This window comes from Schistocerca americana, chromosome 2 (genome assembly GCF_021461395.2).
Source record: "Schistocerca americana isolate TAMUIC-IGC-003095 chromosome 2, iqSchAmer2.1, whole genome shotgun sequence".
NCBI classification, from domain to species: Eukaryota; Metazoa; Arthropoda; class Insecta; order Orthoptera; family Acrididae; genus Schistocerca; species Schistocerca americana.
The window spans coordinates 301,844,125-301,864,745 of record NC_060120.1 but is presented as its reverse complement, the minus strand read 5'-3'; the positions used below and the strand labels follow the sequence as shown (position 1 = coordinate 301,864,745).

Sequence of the window (20,621 nt, the reverse complement as noted above, 5' to 3'; positions counted from 1 at the left end):
GGGCAACGCAGTGGCCGATGGCTTTCTCTTAACGGTATTCTCGGCACGCTCTTGACACTGTGGATCTCGGAATATTGAATTCCCTAACGATTTTCGAAATGGAATTTCTCACGTGTCTAGCTCCAACTGTCATTCCTCGTTCAAAGTCTGTTAATTCCCGTCGGGCGACCATAATTACGTCGGAAACCTCATACGAACCGCCTGAGTACAAATGACAGCTCCGCCAATTCACTGCCCTTTTATACCTTGTGTACGCAATACTACCGCCATTCGTATATGCGCATGTCGCTATCCCAGAACTTTCGTCATCTCAGTGCATATATGCGCCATCGGATAGTAATACGTTTGGCCTTGCCGGCATTGTGTTTTTGATTCAGATTGCTCCCTGGACTGTTCGTGTAAGCTTACGCCGACTTTACTACGATCTGGATTTCTTATTTGGCCAGATGTTCACTTAGTGAATTCCGCCGTCATCTACCTCAGGAACCGCCTGTTTGTCCCATCGGTCTCAGCATGACCTCCAGTGCGAGTGATCGTCAAATGCATTCTACCTGCGGAGGGTGTATAGAATGCAGTGATCCAGTTTTATGAGACATGGTGATTACGTCATTCAGATCTTTGCCATTAACTGTCCCATAGCGTTGTGTTTAAATCACTTCTTCGAGAGGAGAAGAAAACAATCTTGGTTACGATGTTGAAATCCATTTCCTCATTAACACGCGTTTCACGTAATTCATTGCATCTTCAGGTTGACTTACAATGTCGATAAGTTAGTTATGGATATCGATGATAAAACATCCGCAAAAATAAATTACCCTCGCCATGTGCAAGAAAATTGGAGGCAAATATATGCTCCTGTCATGTATTAAAAGCATAACATTCGATAACCTTGCCGTGACACGTAATGTATTCGCCTGAATGCAAGGCAGAATTTGTCGAGTCATAAACATGTGGAACGTTGTTCTACATCTTGAGGCCTAAAAAATGTATATCTGTGACCCAGTACTGTGTTTGTGGTCGCAGGATGTAGAACGACTCTTCTGGCATGTCCACCATTTGACAGATTGTAGGTGCCTGATCTTGCCTTGCATTCTGTGGTTCACATTACGGGTCCCGGCAAGGTTATCGGATGTTATACTTTAAATACATGACAGAAGCTCGTATTTGCCTCGATTATTTTCTTGTACATAACGAGGCCATTTTAAATACTTTTGGGGATGTTCTAGCATCGATATCCATAACTTGTTTATTAACATTGCCGGCCAGTCTGAAGATGCCTTAAATTAGCCGAAACGTGCTTCCAGGTAGATGCTATTTTTCTTGACTTCCGGAAGGCGTTCGATACAGTTCCGCACTGTCGCCTGATAAACAAAGTAAGAGCCTACGGAATATCAGACCAGCTGTGTGGCTGGATTGAAGAGTTTTTAGCAAACAGAACACAGCATGTTGTTATCAATGGAGAGACGTCTACAGACGTAAAAGTAACCTCTGGCGTGCCACAGGGGAGTGTTATGGGACCATTGCTTTTCACAATATATATAAATGATCTAGTAGATAGTGTCGGAAGTTCCATGCGGCTTTTCGCGGATGATGCTGTAGTATACAGAGAAGTTGCAGCATTAGAAAATTGTAGCGAAATGCAGGAAGATCTGCAGCGGATAGGCACTTGGTGCAGGGAGTGGCAACTGACCCTTAACATAGACAAATGTAATGTATTGCGAATACATAGAAAGAAGGATCCTTTATTGTATGATTATATGTTAGCGGAACAAACACTGGTAGCAGTTACTTCTGTAAAATATCTGGGAGTATGCGTGCGGAACGATTTGAAGTGGAATGATCATATAAAATTAATTGTTGGTAAGGCGGGTACCAGGTTGAGATTCATTGGGAGAGTCCTTAGAAAATGTAGTCCATCAACAAAGGAGGTGGCTTACAAAACACTCGTTCGACCTATACTTGAGTATTGCTCATCAGTGTGGGATCCGTACCAGATCGGTCTGACGGAGGAGATAGAGAAGATCCAAAGAAGAGCGGCGCGTTTCGTCACAGGGTTATTTGGTAACCGTGAAAGCGTTACGGAGATGTTTAATAAACTCAAGTGGCAGACTCTGCAAGAGAGGCGCTCTGCATCGCGGTGTAGATTGCTCGCCAGGTTTCGAGAGGGTGCGTTTCTGGATGAGGTATCGAATATATTGCTTCCCCCTACTTATACCTCCCGAGGAGATCACGAATGTAAAATTAGAGAGATTAGAGCGCGCACGGAGGCTTTCAGACAGTCGTTCTTCCCGCGAACCATACGCGACTGGAACAGGAAAGGGAGGTAATGACAGTGGCACGTAAAGTGCCCTCCGCCACACACCGTTGGGTGGCTTGCGGAGTATCAATGTAGATGTAGATGTAGATTAATGAATCAATAAACAGTAATTTCAACATTACAACAAAGACTTTTCTTTTTCCTCAGTCTAAATTCTGGTGCCTGGATCACCACGCTACGAAATGGATAACTTTTTACTTCACTGAGAGTCCTCATTTGCACTTTGATGGCGGATCTATATAGAGTGCCAAAGGGTAACCTGTTGCACGATCCCAGTTGCAGGTTGTCTATGTAATAGCTTCCAAGGGTGACAAAAAATATGAAATGTTGTCCTAAACCATTAAGAACTATAATCTTATTTTAAAGGTTAAATACAATAAGAATTAGTTACAAACTTTGTGTATTATGTCTTGCGGCAGTGTAACTCTTGGTGCGCAAGTTCGCCGGACTATATTCATTCAGTATTTCAAAAAGAGAGCACTTTGCGACTTCCAAAAAATTTTTGGCGTGCTTTCACTTTTTCTCGCTGATCCCGTCCATAAAACTATGAAAGGAAAAACAGTTTATTGCTTAAATTTCCACTGTTCATGTAGGTAAACTGCAGCATCAGGCATGACTTTAAATTTATTACTTCGTTACTACTAACTCCGTTTCAAACACATTTTTCAGATAGTATTCACGTATACCACTGAATGTACGTGCAAAATTATATTATTGTAAGACACACAGATCGCGAGATATGACGTTTACATGTGGAAGTTCGATTCCTTAAAGAATTAGGGGTGACGATTAAGACAAGAGTAGAATGTACAACACGGCAACTTCTGTTACTTGAAATACGTCTATTTGTCTGCTAATTTCTCACTTTCATGGTAGAGCCTGACTGAATTGTAGTACTGATACACTGAAGAGCAAAGAAACTGGTACACCTGCCCGGTATCGTGTAGTCCCCGGGAGCTCACAAAAGTGTCTCAACACGACGTGGCGTGGACTCACCTAAGTTTGGTGACCAGCGGAGGAGTTTAAGCTCGGAAGAGAGTTCCTGGAGCCACTCTGCAGCAGTTTTGGACGTGTGAGCGCATTGTTTTGCTGGAATTTTCCAAGTCTGTCGGAATGCACAATGGACGTCAATGGATGCAGATGATCAGACAGGATGCTTACGTATGTGTCACCTTTCAGTCGTATCTCCATATCACTCCAACTGCACACGCCCCACACCATTACAGAGCGTCCACCAGCTTGAACAGTCCCCTGCTGACATGCAGGGCCCATGGATTCATGAGGTTGGCTCCATATCCGTACACGTCCAACCGCTCAATACAATTTGAAACGAGACTCGTCTGACCAGGCAACATGTTTCTAGCCATCGACAGCCCAATGTCGGTGTTGACGGACCCAGGCGAGGCGTAAAGCTTTGTGTCATGCAGTCATCAAGAGTACACGAGCGGGCATTCGGTTCTGAAAGCCTATATCGATGATGTTTCGTTGAATGGTTCGCACGCAGATACTTGTTGATGGCCCAGTATTGAAATCTGCAGCAATTTGCTGAAGGGTTGCACTTCCTGATATTCACGGTACAGTCCCCACTTCATCGCTACCTCGGAGATGCTGTGCCCCATCGCTCGTGCGTCTACGATAACAACACGTTCAAACTCACTTAAATCTTGATAACCTGCCATTATAATAGCAGTAATGGCTCTAACAACTGCGCCAGGCACTTGCCGTATATAGGCGTTGCCGACCGCAGCGACGTCTTCTACCTGTTCACAGATCTCTGTATTTGGATACACATGCCTATACCAGTTTCTTTGGCCCTTCAGATCTTTAGACCACCAATATATTCAAAAGCGAATAAAAGCTTTGCATGCAGAGTCAAGGATGTCGGTTGTGCTGTTATCGCCACCAGTAACGTCCGCGCCGATTTTAGGTCGATACACACCCAGGATCTTGACCATCTACTATCGTGGTAAGAATAAACAGGTACAATTAGCTAGATAATGGCTAGAGAATGAAATTTTCACTCTGCAACAGTTTGTACGCTGATTAAAACTGTGGCGGACAGACTCTGTCGTAGAGCACTTGCTCACGGAAGGCAAACATCCCGAGTTCGAGTCTCGGTCCGGCACACACTTTTAATCGGCCAGGAAGTTTTGTAGAATATTGCTGTTAGTATCGATGATTTACTAGCCTTCATGACTCCACGCCACCACCGCTCATTGTGAACAAAATCTCCAATGTAAAACCTGAGGCAAAGCCTTGTTTTCCACGTGTTGTATTTTTACCCACAAGGATTACAAGCTTATCTTTACATAATATGTGATATTTCGCTTGTCAGTTCTTGTTTTTACTTACTTTTTTACATTTGTCTAATGGCTCGAATGTTTGGCGGTGTAGCTCATGCTAGAAAACGCTGCAGGCTATTGATCAGGGAATTATTTCCTATTGCAGGGGAGAAGTAATTCACTCCATGCGTGATAGTTATAAAGTAATTCAGTTGAAAAGGTCCTGTTACCGGTTTTTCCATCAGATACAATTTGATATTAAGAGGAAAGCTGTACGGAAAATAGCTCGAAGTAGACTGACGTCTGAATAGCGGTGAGAATTAGAAATGTTTTTCGTACCACCACGAGGGAAATAAACCCAACCAGTTGACAGATTAAATAGCAAAAAAGCGTCACTGGTAGTCTTTTCGGCTGTTACTCTGGCTTTCATGAAAGTTATGCGCTCTGTTTATCAGAAACCATGCTCCTGAAATGCTCTCTCTACTTTCAGATGCTTTTCGCGGACCTGGGTAGAAATTTTATTCTTGCCAACGAAGTGTTGCCACTAAAGAATGTATTTCTGCATCATTCCTGTCTTGTGTATCTGCACGATGAGGGGAGAGTTCTCTGATCCCCAATCATCTTGAAGTTTCTTGCGGACAGGTGTATACTTTCCGGAAACCAGTGCTTAGAAGCAAGGATAACGGTCGACAGATTTCTTCAGAATCGTTAAACATATGTCTTATAAAATAGGCAAATAATGTAGTTCTTTCGGGTCAGTGCGAGTAAATCTGTTAGAAAAAAGAGAAAGTGATTAGAGAAATAAGGTTCTTAGTTTTAAGACACAGAATATTTCATACATCATATTGTGCTTTGCTTCATATTTGTATGCGCATCGGAACAAAAGGTCTCTGTTACAGGGAGGAACTGAATGAATAATTATCTAAAATGCTTTAAGTACACCATTTCAAATAGTTCACTGTTATTGCACAAGTAGTATGCATAGGATCAGGGCCAATCCTCACAATAGCTGCTGCCTACACGACACCAAAGACCCGTCAGTACGGGCATTGTATCAGTCTAAAGTTAAGCGCCGGCATTATCACGTATGTTGATGCCAGATTAGTGCTTACGCAATTAACACGGAGACGTGTCTTTGTCGCTCATTTAACGCATCTTTATGATGCCTATGTCTACATATAAACCTGTACACAATCAGTTCTTGACTGAGGGAAAATTTAACTAGGGCTTCATTCACCAATGGAGCTGAGCAAATTGTGTGCATTTATGCGAGCGCATACTAGTACTATTTTTTCGTAGTATTCTTTACGGAACCATTGCATGAGTGTATGAAATATTTTCGTAGTTTGCGCCAAAAGACAAGTATCAAAGATTTCAGGATGTAGGTGACTGTACGACGCGAATTGTTATGAATCTGTAACACTTCACGGGCTGGGCTCGAGGGCATGTGGGGAATATCCCTCTAAGGTTGCCTTTCCATGCAGGATAAAGTGTTAAGTTCTGCCAGACAAATAGTTCCGTCCAGTGAGACACTTGTCGAATATTCCACACGGATGTATTTTATTTAGCATATGTCGGCATGGCACCGAATCCATAGTTTCCAGAAAGTCTAAATAAATCACTATCTACCAGAAGATTCGTTTTAACACCACAGTGTCCCATTATGCGTGATCCAATATGTGGCTGTATCATATTACCTTCTTCAGACCTTCGAATTAGTTTACCTACTGATAGAACCCACAGTTCAACATGGCTTCCAAGCCGTGGTGAAACTTCACAGTTCTTCACATTAATAAATCATTCCAGCAACTTTAAAACAGTCTTGTTACCACTGTCCGTACATCTCGGGCAATCATATATGAAGAGTGATGAGTTGAGTTTTGCGCGAAGTTTTCTTTCTGGGGGTCAGATCTGCACTTGATGGAGAAGGCAATTTTGTTCTACGCGTATACCGAAAGGGATTATTTCCAATGTTGCTCTGTACTATTTTTTTCAAATGCAGTTCGCTTAAAATATTTTTGACACTTGCGGTCTTACTCGCTTTGTCGAAATGTTTGGTTTGTTATCGTCCAGCTAGATAAGCTTATGGCGAAATTAATTCTAACTATAGCAGTAAACGGGTCAGTGTTCAACCTGTCTTCTTCGTACATTAACGTTTACTTGCATACCCTGCGGTAATCAGACAATGGTTTGAAAATCACCAGCGGCAGTGTGTTGCCAAGAACGCTGATAAGGATGGCGTGTACACTGTTGTAGTAATTTTTGCCTGAAAATTACTTGGCCGTAGTTCTGAAATACCATCTTCCCTACCGTGGTATCTCGCAGTCACGACAGTGGTTCGACACGCAAGTGACCCCAGTTCAGCAGGAATAAGTATTCTTGTTGATGATCCCACTATTCCTACTCATGCTCCAAATACTTAGGTTAGTTTACCGATTCTTGTGACGCAAAATTGAAAGGAAAGGTATTCTTACAGTAGCTGTAAGTTGTTCAGTACATCTACATACATACTCCGCAATCCACCATACGGTGCGTGGCGGAGGGTACCTCGTACCACAACTAGCATCTTCTCTTCCTGTTCCACTCCCAAACAAAACGAGGGAAAAATGACTGCCTATATGCCTCTGCGCGAGCCCTAATCTCTCTTACCTTTGTGGTCTCTCCGCGAAATGTAAGTTGGTGGCAGTAAAATTGTACTGCAGTCAGCCTCAAATGCTGGTTCTCAGTAGCGATTCACGAAAAGAACGCCTCCTTTTCTCTAGAGACCCCCACCCGAGTTCCTGAAGCATTTCCGTAACACTTGCGTGATGATCAAACCTACCAGTAACAAATCTAGCAGCCCGCCTCTGAATTGCTTCTATGTCCTCCCTCAATCCGACCTGATAGGGATCCCAAACTCTCGAGCAGTACTCAAGAATAGGTTGTATTAGTGTTTTATAAGCGGTGTCCTTTACAGATGAACCACATCTTTCCAAAATTCTACCAATGATCCGAAGACGACTATCCGCCTTCCCCACAACTGCCATTACATGCTTGTCCCACTTCATATCGCTCTGCAATGTTACGCCCAAATATTTAATCGACGTGACTGTGTCAAGCGCTACACTACTAATGGAGTATTCAAACATTACGGGATTCTTTTTCCTATTCATCTGCATTAATTTACATTTATCTATATTTAGAGTTAGCTGCCATTCTTTACGCCAATCACAAATCCTGTCCAAGTCATCTTGTATTCTCCTAGTTATTAGAAGCTCGGTACAATTATTTCCTTGGTAATTTTAAATTGGTACGAAGTGCTGCGAAAGAGCCGTCACCAATTACAAGGTATTTACGAACTGCCTCTAAAATTAGTTCTCGGATTTTATGAAAGACGTCAATCACGAATGATTGGCATCTTTAGTAACCATTGCCTAACGTATGAAGTGAGAGATTCTTTAAATATTTCATGATGCTTTATTATTTTAAAAAATCAAAATCATTGGGTATTTTAATTATTTTTGCTGTAGGGGCAGAAGTATCGTCGTGGTTTTCGGAGTTCAGGTATTTTTTAGAGTTATATGGACCTTATTTTCACGAGTAATGAAATTTCACTATATCATCAAGTACAGTATTTCATAAGTTAGCAGTTGTTACTGACACATCAGTCGCCTATTAGAACTCCTCCAGTGTGCCTATTTTGTTTCTGCTCTTTCGACAACTTAGTCACATCTACTAATATAAGGGCATCTGTTGAGTACTGCAGACGTAGGAAGGTGATCCACTGTGGAAATATCCTCGCTATTGCCTCTAGCATTTGTATATACCCAAAGTCGGCCCCACAACATACCCATCCTCAGCTTAGCCGCTATGAATGCGGGGTCTCTTCACTCCAGCTGAATGGGCAGCAACAAAACAATATTAGTAGAGTGTAGGCATTTGCGGCGTTGATTAATGAAGAATAATTTCAACAGGGAACATATAATCTCAAAAAAGTATTAAGGGAATTAGTGACAACCTTCATGACCAAGCTGCTTATATCAGGTCGAATTTCCATAAATTCTCTCGTGGGTAAGGAATACTAATAATTAGCTTCTTTTTTTTATTTCGTACATTCGATTTACAGCTCCTTCTTTAGGTAATTGAACCAAACTCTCATATTTAACTGTAATTAAACCTTGGTTTCCAAAAATCGACGTAGTCTAGTCCTGGGATGCTCTTTTTGAAAAGGACATTGATAATTTATCTCTCTCTCTCTCTCTCTCTCTCTCTCTCTCTCTCTCTCTCTCTCTCTCTAATTACCCCACCGCCTCCCCCGCACACACTTGACCGAATTGGGCATAAGGGTAGAACACGAGGTGTCGTGAGAAGTATTGCCTCCAAATTTCTTATTCCTTTCTCAATATTGGTTGAGAAATCACATGTCATTTATATTACTCGGCCAGCTTTCACACTTGATTGACCCACGTTGTAACCCTCTGCCGCTAGAGCGCTCCGAATTCTAGCGTGTAACGTGGCGCATGTAAAACTGAGAGACCGTTAGAAAACTGAAAGTAAGGATACTAAGGATTCGTCCATATTTGGAACATCCCTAGCTTCAGCACGATATGCCAGACGACACACACCTGCAGCAATTCGCTGCCTTGGGTTGACTGTCATCGATCATCCATAGTCTCGACTTGGCCCTATCCTATTTTCTTCTGTTTCCAAAATCACCTTCGGAGACTTCACTTTCATAGTGATGAAGCGGTGCAAGCAGTAGTGAGATTATCACTCCGACAACATTCTACAGTGACAGTATCAAGAAACTGGTTTCTTGTTGGAAGAAATGTGTTCGTCGCCAGCGTATCTTGAGTAATAAATATGTAGCCATGAAGAATAAAGTTGTGGAAAGTTGATAAAGTTAGTTTTATTTTAAAAGCTTTGAGTTTTCACACAAATTCGGAGGCATTACTTTTGAGCACGCCTTCGTATATAAAAAGTATGGAATGGCAGAATATTGAAACGGATGTTAACTGTGACGAACAACGGAATGATAGTGATATAGTGCAACAGTGTCTACGTCTACCATACTTACGCTGCCGAGCACCAAGCATAAATGATTTTCACAAAATATAGATGTTAAAAGTCGTTCAGGTAGGGCGGGGTAGCACAGTGGATCACACACTGGACTTGAGCTCGGGAGGACGAAGGTTCAAACCCGCATGTGCCATCCTGATTTACGTTTTCCATTATTTCTGTAAATTGCTTAAGGCGAATTCCGGGATGGTTCCTTCGAAAGGGCATGGCCGCTTTCCTTCTCCAACGTTTCTTAATCGGAGCTTGTTCCCTGTGTCCAATGACGTCTCTGTCGATGGGACGTTAAACTCTAATCTCTTCCTAAGTGACTCAGGAATTGCTAAAAAGAATTTTCTACATGATTGTCAAGCTGTTATGAACTGAAAGTGAAAGTAATTATAAAGCTTAAAGAGTAGTAGGCTACACTCTTATATGGTTGTTCTGAGAAAGTTACAGTAGCCCCTTACCACGCCCAGCATACAAGCACACGACGTTTGTTCATAAAAATACTCTGTTAGTAACATTTCCATCCAACTTACAGATCAGTAGTTCTTGTTGCCTTCCGTTCAGATACTTCTCCCAAGGGTTCTCCCACTTCATCATGCATTGCTGCAAAGCTTCTTCAGGAATTTTCTTTACTGCTCTAGAATTATTCCCTTAACGGCAACAGTGGTGTCGAAACTGACTATAATTTTGGCAACTAGAAAGTCTTGTGGAATGAGGACTTGGAGAGTAGGATGCCTGCAGAAGGAAGCACCACATTTTGGCACACTTATAGCACAACTTGACTAGAAGAAGGGGACTGTTGGTAGGACATGTTCTTAGGCATCAGGGGATCACCAATTTAGTATTGGAGGGCAGCCTGGAGGGTAAAAATCGTAGAGGGAGACAAAGAGATGAATGCACTAAGTAAAATCAGAAGGATGTAGGTTGCATTAGGTACTTCGAGAAGCAGCAGCTTGCACAGGATAGAGTAGCATGGAGAGCTGCATCAAACCACTCTCTGGACTGAAGACCATAACAACACCCACGAACTGACATAACTGCGTGGGTGGTAGGAAGTAGCTTTGTCACAATTTGCCAAATCAATTTTGTGAATTTTGTAGCGCAGCAGGTTCAGAAGGAAACGTTCCAACCTCTTGAGCTGCTCTGGCATACGAAAGTTGATGTGCACAACATTGTTGATTTTTCTGAGAGAAATACTGGAGGTTATTGAGATTTTTTTCTTTTCCGTGACAGGTGCTGCGTCTTAGCAGGCAGACTATGGACAACACGGCAACTGGCTACATCGTCAACCTCATGACGAATGACCTGAGTAGGTTCGACCGTGTCATCATGTGGGCGCACTTTCTGTGGGTGCCTTTCCTGCAGATACCCATCGTCATGTACTGGCTGCACAGCTTCGTCGGCTGGTCCTCCTTCGTAGGGGTGGCCTCCGTCTTCCTCATCACCTTACCGTCGCAGCGTAAGTCAAAAACTGTTGCATCTCTACTAATACTGTTATATTCATTACGTTTAACGGACTGTTCCCACAATATCTATCTTTGATTTACAAAATGCACATTGTATGCACTTTACTAGTTCGTGAGAATAAATTTCACGCCTTCTGAGGATAATAATAGAGGCTGTAGATGCAAAACTGAAAATTCGTCAACGGCAAACAAGAAAACTAATGGAACAAAATGTTCACTGAGCTAAATAGTGTCTTCAGCTTGTCTCAGGGTGTAATCAAATATGTTCAGTCATTAGGAAAGGAAATAACATTATTATTATTATTATTTTCGTTTTGGCCACCTGATAACCACGTAATTCGCGGCAGCTTCGTTTCTTCTGCTCTTTCTCACTGTCCAATATTCTTTCATTCTCATACTTTGTAACCTCCTTCGCTGTCGTGGCCGTATATCCGTTCTGAGTCTAGTTGTCCTGGAAACCCGTGAACGTCTGAATTTTTCATTTAAAAAATATCCCTGTTGTGTATCTCTGATTACTGTCGTCTCATTTCTTCCAGATCCATTTATATCTCTTGGACCGAGCGAACTTCGGTTCTCTTGTTCACCCGAAAATGTAATTTGCTGTGTTATCCTCCCCTGCCCCAGTCAAAGAATGTGTCCGAAGAACACCTTCTAAATTAAGTATCTTCAGCTCTTCGAGGTCCCTATACCTTCCGTAAACTCTTTCGTTACAAGAGCAGATCACTGTCTGGTGAAGTCTCAATTTTGCATTGACAGAAATTTTCTTATTGCAGATGTTCATTGTTTGTATGCTGAATTCATTTTCATCATTCGTGCTCCTTTACTACTACTGTTATCATCAATATTATCATCATGGATAATCTGCAAATCACATTTACGTGCCCGGCAGAGGGTTCATCGAACCACCTTCACATTTCACTATTGCTTCAATCTCGTTTAGCGAGCGGAAAGAATGAACACCTATATCTTCCCGTACGAGCTCTTATTTCCCTTATTTTATCGTGGTGATCGTTTCTCCCTATCTAGGTCGGTGTCAACAAAATATTTTCGCTTTCGGAGGAGAAAGTTGGTGATTGGAATGCCGTAAGAAGATTCCGTCGCAACGAAAAACGCCTCTCTTTTAATGATATCCAGCCCAAATCCTGTATCATTTCAGTGACACTCTCTCCCCTTTTTCGCGTTAATACAAAACGTGCTGCCCTTCTTTGAACTTTTTGGATGTACTCCGTCAGTCCTATCTGTTAAGGGATCCCACATCGCGCAGCAGTATTCTAAAAGAGGACGGACAGGCGTAGTGTAGGCAGTCTCCTTAGTAGATCTGTTACATTTTCTAAGTGTGCTGCCAATAAACCGCAGTCTTTGGTTACCCTTCCCACAACATTTTCTGTGTGTTCCTTACAATTTAAGTTGTTCATAATTGTAATTCCTTTCGGCCATTAGATTATTATCGTGTAACCGACGATTAACGGATTCCTTTGAGCACACATGTGGATGACCTCACACTTTTCAATATTTAGGTTCAATTGCCAATATTCGCACCATACTGATATCTATTCTAAATCGTTTTGCAATTTGTTTTGATCTCTTGATGACTTTACTACTCGATAAACGACAGCATCATCTGCAAACATCGTTAAGACAGCTACTCAGATTGTCTCTCAGATAGTTTATATAGATCAGTAACAGCAAAGGGCCCCATAACACTACCTAGGGGAACGCCAGAGATCACTTCTGTTTTACTCCATGACTTTTCGTTCAATTACTACGAACTGTGACCATTCTTACAGGAAACAACGAATCTAGTCACACAACTGAGACGATATTCCATAATCACGCAATTTCACTACAAGCCGCTTGTGTGGTGGTGTCGAAAGCTTTCCGGAAATCCAGCAACACGTAATCAGTTTGAAATCCCTTGTCAATAGCACTCAAGACTTCATGTGAGTAAAGAGCTAGTTGTTTCACAAGAACGATGTTTTCTAAATCCATGTTGACGGTGTGTCAATAGGCAGTTTTCTTCGACGTAATTCGTAATGTTCGAACACAATATATGTTCCAAAATCCTGCTGCATATCGACGTTAACGATATATGCCTGTAATTTGATGGATTACCCCGACTACCTTTCTTGAATATTGGTGTCACCTGTGCAACTTTTCCGTCTTTGGGTACGGATCTTTCGTCGAGCGAACGGTTGTATATGATTGTTAAGTATGGAGCTAATGCATCAGCGTAATCCGAAAGGAACCTAATTGATATATAATCTGGACCAGAAGACTTGCTTCTATTAAGTGATTTAAGTTGCTTCACTACTCCGAGGATATTTACTTCTACGTTACTCATGTTGGCAGCTGTTCTTGATTCGAATTGAGGAATATTTACTTCGTCGTCTTTTGTGAAGGCATTCGGAAGCCCGTGTTTAGTAACTCTGCTTTGGCTGCACTGTCTTCGATAGTATCTCCATTGCTGTCGCGCAGAGAAAGCATTGATTGTGTCTTACCGCTAGCATACTTCACGTATGACTTATTATTATTATTATTATTATTATTATTATTGTTATATAGATATCTATATCCATACTCTGCAAGCAACCGTATGGTGCATGGCAGAGGATACTCTGCACCACTACCAGTAATTTCCATTACTGTTCCACTCACAAACAGAGCGAGGGAAAAACGACTGCCCATTTGTATCCGTATGAGTCCTAATTTCTTGTATCTTATGTTCGTGGTCCTTACGCGAAATTTGTTGGCGGCAGTAGAACCGTTCCACAGTCAGCGTTTTTCAATAGTGTTCCTCAAAAAGATCGTCGCATTTGTCCAAGGGATTCCCGTCGGAGTTCCCGAAGAATCTCCGTATCAAATGTTGTTCGAACCAACCACTAACAAACCCCGCAACCCACCTCTGAACTGATTCGGTATCTTCCTTTAATCCGACTTGGTATGTATCCCACAGACTCGGACTGTACTCACTAATAAGTCGCACTAGCGTCCTACATGCTGTCTTCTATACAGATGAACCACACTTTCCTAAAATTCTCCAAATAAATGGAAGTCGTCCATTCGCCTTCCTTGCCAGTCCTGACACGCTCGTTCCATTTTATGTCGCTACGCATCGTCACGCGCAGATATTTAAACGACGTGACTGTATAAAGCAGGACACTGCCAATGCCGTATCTGAACATCACGGGTTTGTTTTTCCTACTATCTGCACCTACTTAAATTTCTCTGTACCTGTTTATTTCTACAATACCTTTTATTGCCTGTTAATGGCCAAGGAACGATTGGAGACGATACACAAAAGTTCTAATCTATTTCGTTAAAACTGTAATTATGCAGCATGTATTAAGTTTGTGATATGTAGGTAATGAGAACAGCGGTCGCAAGTATTTGACAACAGGCGCTACGAGCATATGTGACACACCATGAGGGATCTTCAAGGAGGAGAATGGCAGAAATTTCAGACTTTGAGGAAACTGGTGGGCGGAAGTATTCTGATTTAGATGAAACGTTCTCCATACGGGAGGAACGCCGTAGACGTACAGCTCCTTTCTTATGAATGAACACGTTTACTCACTGATAAAGCTGTTCTGATTTGATGTGAAATGTATCCATTGTCTCCAAGCAGAAAGTGTAGGTGTTCTACCAGTTCTATTCACGAGAATATCCAGTTTACGATGGAGGTAGAGAAAAATAATTGTCTTCCTTTTCTAGATGTCTGTCAGTTGGGAAGTGGATGAATCAATAAGCCGTTCTGTTTACCGTAAGCCCACAAATACAAACTTACATTTAAAGAGCTTTCACAGACAATGGGCGTCCTTCGTACGATAGTGCACCGGGGACATGTGTGTGATAGACAACTTTGCAAAGGAGCTAGAACACCTACAGTCTGTGTTTAAATGCAATGGATATTCCTCACATCAATTCAGAACACCTTAAACGAGGAGTTACAGGGATCATCCAGAATATGAAGAAAAGGAGGAGCTGTTAAAGTCCATTGTGTTCTTCCCACATGTGAGCAACGTTTCATATAAATTAGGCTGAGCAATGGAGAAACATAATGTTAATATTCCGTTCATCTACAAAAACATGTACTCTTCTCTGCTCGGCAAAAGATGATCTGATTTTGGGTGTTGCTGTAATCTACAGAATACTATGTCAGTACTGCAAAGCCTACATTGGTCGGACCACACTCACAGTGAAATGCGCGTAATACACGTTTGCTACACTGGCCTTTCGTAGCCCAATAAGTTAATCACAGCCAAGCCTTGTATCTCCACAGGACCTATTATGGCTTATTCTGGAACGAAACTCTAGCCCATGATGAGTCACTTCTAGGATTAGATTACTAAGGAACCTTTGGAAATACGTTCGGCAGAAGATTGGTTAACCGTGATGGCGGCTTTCAACTTCATGAGACACGAGGCACAGTGATTTTTCTTATACCTCCATAAATTCAAAATTTTGCCTCTAAGGGCACGTCCGACGACAATTTCATTAGTTTGAAAAATGAATTTTAACTCCGCAGGCTCCCATTTCGACGGAGGACACACATGTAATATCACCGTTGCACGTGGGACTGCGCGCTTCAGATGCAGCAAGACAAGACAGAGTGCGGTCATGCAGAGATGATCTAAGTGCACACAGCAGCGTACAAATTTTCGGCATAAAGCCAACGGCATGCGCCAACTATCTCACATGCAGGTGGCTGAAATGGTTGTCAGCCGAAATATCATTGCAACGTGTCATCCAGCCGAAACTTACAAACCTCATGAAATGCATTGTTACTGCTCATCTTATTTCTTTATGGGACGGCGCGATCATCCGAAGACAAAAGCCGTTAATTATGAATGTGGCTAACCAGAAATCAATGAATCATAGTTACTGTTGAGCTGTATTGAGGTGTAAAAAAAAAGAAAGATAAAATTCATACCTCGTTCAGAATATTGTATTTAATGACATATGTTTCGGCAACTCCGAAGTAGAACATCCTGTAATTTTTCTAAACCACGAGAGAAAGGTTAGTTTTCCAGCTTGTTTCAATACATAGTGCGCTTTCGGAAGTTTTAGACTTTTAGAGCAAAACGTTTTGTCCAAGATCCAACCACCGCGTAGATTCCAACCCTAAATTGTTATATTTGAAGCTCTTAACACAGACAGCTAAGGGCATCAGAACGTTTTAGTTAGTCAGAAACTCCTCAACCATGTGTTTCCCTTTCTTATAAATAAATGTAAATGAGAGTGTCTCAAATCTGGAAAATGTCTGAAGGATTCCAACTCATCGTGATTCAAATCCACCGATTTCCCCATTGCCAAAGAATATTTGTGCAGGTGTATTCCCGTAATGAGAGATTCTAATCAAGTATTGTATAACGAAGCCCTCTGCTCAAGTATAATTTTTCATCTGGTTAGTCCATAGGGTTTGCGCAGTGTTCACGAGTTATTGTTCTACTCACTGAAAGGTAATTAATTAGAAAATTCCAGTTCATATAATTCATCGAATAAAATATCTTGTGCATCAGGTATCTCATAAACCTGTAATCTCTCATCCTCCAGTATCATCCTGTATTTTCATCTGTTTTACAGTTGCTAGATGTCGTTTACGTAAATCATGTTCAAGCGACGAGCTGTCACGTTCGTACGTTTTCGAACCCTCACTTAACTGCTAAAATCACCAGAAGCCTTCTGAATCTTCACCAGTTTTGAACGAATTATTAGCCTTACATAGTCAAAGACAAAGTATGTCATGCTGTCACGGTACTATATATTGTACATTTGAAGAGGCATACAGCACAACTAGTTCAAAAATCTGTGTAAAGTATTTGACAGAACAAGTTGGCACTTGTCATTGTACAAAACAAACAAAATTTCATTGGTATCACTGTCATTTCTACGTTTATCGTGCGCTATTATTGCCAAGACTTGCAATATTAAACACCCATTAAATAGTATGATTGCAGAGAAAAAAATTGTTTCCATCCTCAAAGTACCATTTTCGAGGGAATATGGGAAGGAATAATTGCTAGACACACCTACAGCATGAGTATTCTGTGCCTCCTAAAATTGACACGGCAGCTGTTCTGCTTGAGATAGTTTACAACTGTTCCTCCGCCTCGTATTCCACCGTACTCCACGAGGTTCGTCGGCCTACTCACGATAAGCGAGGCCGTAAAAGTATTAAGCGCTGAATTACCGTATTGCCGCACGTGACCACCTGGCCTCAGACATCTGGGACAATGACGCGATGTAAGACCATGAGGTTCGACAAACAACGTGGTGAACCAATATTTAACCAGTGTGGAAACATCACGAGACAATCACGCGCTCAGAAAACACGAATTTCAGCCAAATTAAGATGAGATCAGAGTGCACAAGTGGCGTAACATTGCGAAACACCTCACTAGTGACTCAGCTGCATTTGGTCTCAAAACAAAATCATCCGAATCAGAGCATCCGGATAGCGAACAGTTTCTGGCTGTCACGTCGTATTCTGTGTTTTCATATTACTTAAGAAAGGTGACAAAGAACGAGAGAGTACTGTATTAATAGCCGCGAAACGAAGAATGTAAGTAATATGCTTGAGGCAATGTCACATACATACAGCCAAATCGCAATTAATCCATTCTGTCAAACAAATTAATAATGTTACTAACTCTTTAAGAATTAAAAACTCGCAGTTTATATCTCAAATTAGCGAAATCCTGTTCCTCACATATGTGCAGTGTAATCATTTAAGGTGCAATAAATATCATATGGTAGAGTTACAGATAGAGTATAATATGCTTTTGTCAGGCTCCAGGTGTTAATAATTACCGGCCTGTCTCATTACTTACATCTTCGATGGCAGGCCCTTCTCAGAGTGAGATACTTAGTCTTCATTTGACTTTCAAAAGGTTACTAATTCACGACTCGGATTGTACAACATTTCAACGGTAAAATTTTGCTCCATTATTTGTGTGGAACATTGCGATTTTGACGAATAAAGGTTTTCAGAAATAACTGCGACCTGTCGCTTTTTGTGATTAAAATGACGAGGCGCTAGGTTACTTCATAACCGGTCATGGTGAAACAAAAATTGTGGCATTACAAAATGTCGCTAGTTGCAAGTATTTCTGAAAAGCTTTAAATGACAAATACTGACAACTAGTATTTTTCTGAGAGTTGTGAAAATAATTTCATTGTGCACTTCAGTGTTCTCCTAGAGAACCTAAAATATTAAATCTTGCTGCTACAAAGTTTCCATGCCCTCTGACTAAAATGCCACAGAGTGCCTCGTTAACTCTTTGAGTACCAGTGGCTGTAGCATGAAACTACCGATGCATTTCCAAGAGAGACACATCTAGTGGTACACGGAAGTACTTCTACGAATGTAGTGCGCTGTAGCAGTCACTTATATAGCGGGAAATCAACAGATGGCATGGAGACACTGACAAGTTTTTTATTTCTTTTAGTGGTCCATCGAGATCATTAACAGTCAAAGGAAGTACATCTAAAATTTTTATAACGTAAATTTGAGTTTGTACTACTGCTTTTGTGAGTGGTTTCAGAATGAAACCATTGGAACATTATGTAATTTTGGCGTAAAATTCATTAAATTTCATGCCCTTTTTTGGTTGTTACTTAGGATTACGGTTTAATTTAGGCATTAAGAGTTTCATGGAAGTTTAGATGTCTGGAATTTTGTCTAGTAAAAGTTCGAATTTGCTTTCAAATGCACCACATGAAATGATGGGTGGCTGGAAACCGTGTCTCCTAGCTGTTTCAAAGAGAAAGCACCACCTTAAAACAATCGATTTTTAATTTTTGCGAATTTCTTCTTGTACCCGTTGCTTGCCAATGATGGACAGTCCTGTGAAAACTTTAAAATTGTTTTCATATTATTGGCAATCAAAGGATTTAGAAATTTGAGTGTCCACAAAGAAACATCACTACAGATGTACCACCGTAATATCAAGTTCCAAGTACCTCAGCCCAGTGTAACTTACATGCTATACAAATAGAAGCGACACGTTACGGTGATACGCACCAAGGATCATAATGATACATGCAAGGATGGAGTTTTTCGACAGTAGTGAAAAGCAGATGCAGATGGAAAATGAAATCAGCTGTCGCCTGACGAAGCACAAAGCTACCATTGGTCTCAAGCGATTTACATAAACGCTGAGGAACTTAATGTAGGTTGGTCCGAACGGGGATCTGAACAATGCCTGGGGGGGGGGGGGGGGGGGAGAGAGAGAGAGAGAGAGAGAGAGAGAGAGAGAGAGAGAACAGATAATTATTTAACTTGAAATTGCAGTAACTTTTCGTAAATGTTGCCGTAACCGCTGATACAGCTAAGGCTATTATCTGGCAGTATTGTCAAGTTTAGTTACGCATGAAGTCCCAGAAAGTATATCAAAGCTACCACGATGGGAACAGGTCAAATTTCACGCCCTCAGAGTTTCATCTTATTTCTTCTAGTCCAGTTTGCGCATGAATACGTTTTGGTGCTGAAATGGCTACCGCTACTTCTTACAACTCGTTGGAAAATACACTCCTGGAAATGGAAAAAAGAACACATTGACACCGGTGTGTCAGACCCACCATACTTGCTCCGGACACTGCGAGAGGGCTGTACAGGCAATGATCACACGCACGGCACAGCGGACACACCAGGAACCGCGGTGTTGGCCGTCGAATGGCGCTAGCTGCGCAGCATTTGTGCACCGCCGCCGTCAGTGTCAGCCAGTTTGCCGTGGCATACGGAGCTCCATCGCAGTCTTTAACACTGGTAGCATGCCGCGACAACGTGGACGTGAACCGTATGTGCAGTTGACGGACTTTGAGCGAGGGCGTATAGTGGGCATGCGGGAGGCCGGGTGGACGTACCGCCGAATTGCTCAACACGTGGGGCGTGAGGTCTCCACAGTACATCGATGTTGTCGCCAGTGGTCGGCGGAAGGTGCACGTGCCCGTCAACCTGGGACCGGACCGCAGCGACGCACGGATGCACGTAGGATCCTACGCAGTGCCGTAGGGGACCGCACCGCCACCTCCCAGCAAATTAGGGACACTGTTGCTCCTGGGGTATCGGCGAGGACCATTCGCAACCGTCTCCATGAAGCTGGGCTACGGTCCCGCACACCGTTAGGCCGTCTTCCGCTCACGCCCCAACATCGTGCAGCCAGCCACCAGTGGTGTCGCGACAGGCGTGAATGGAGGGACGAATGGAGACGTGTCGTCTTCAGCGATGAGAGTCGCTTCTGCCTTGGTGCCAATGATGGTCGTATGCGTGTTTGGCGCCGTGCAGGTGAGCGCCACAATCAGGACTGCATACGACCGAGGCACACAGGGCCAACACCCGGCATCATGGTGTGGGGAGCGATCTCCTACACTGGCCGTACACCACTGGTGATCGTCGAGGGGACACTGAATAGTGCACGGTACATCCAAACCGTCATCGAACCCATCGTTCTACCATTCCTAGACCGGCAAGGGAACTTGCTGTTCCAACAGGACAATGCACGTCCGCATGTA

General features: G+C 42.3%; 1 protein-coding gene across 4 annotated transcripts in view; it reads left to right on the top strand.

Moving 5' to 3' along the window:
- The window catches only part of LOC124595000 (ATP-binding cassette sub-family C member 4-like), a 207,039-nt gene that overhangs the window by 68,343 nt on the left and 118,075 nt on the right, over positions 1 to 20,621 (top strand). For all 4 annotated transcript variants that reach the window (XM_047133547.1, XM_047133545.1, XM_047133546.1 and 1 more), the window contains exon 5: positions 10,876 to 11,101. In XM_047133547.1, the coding sequence (XP_046989503.1) occupies positions 10,876 to 11,101 (226 nt within the window). The remainder of the gene's footprint in view (positions 1 to 10,875; positions 11,102 to 20,621) is intronic.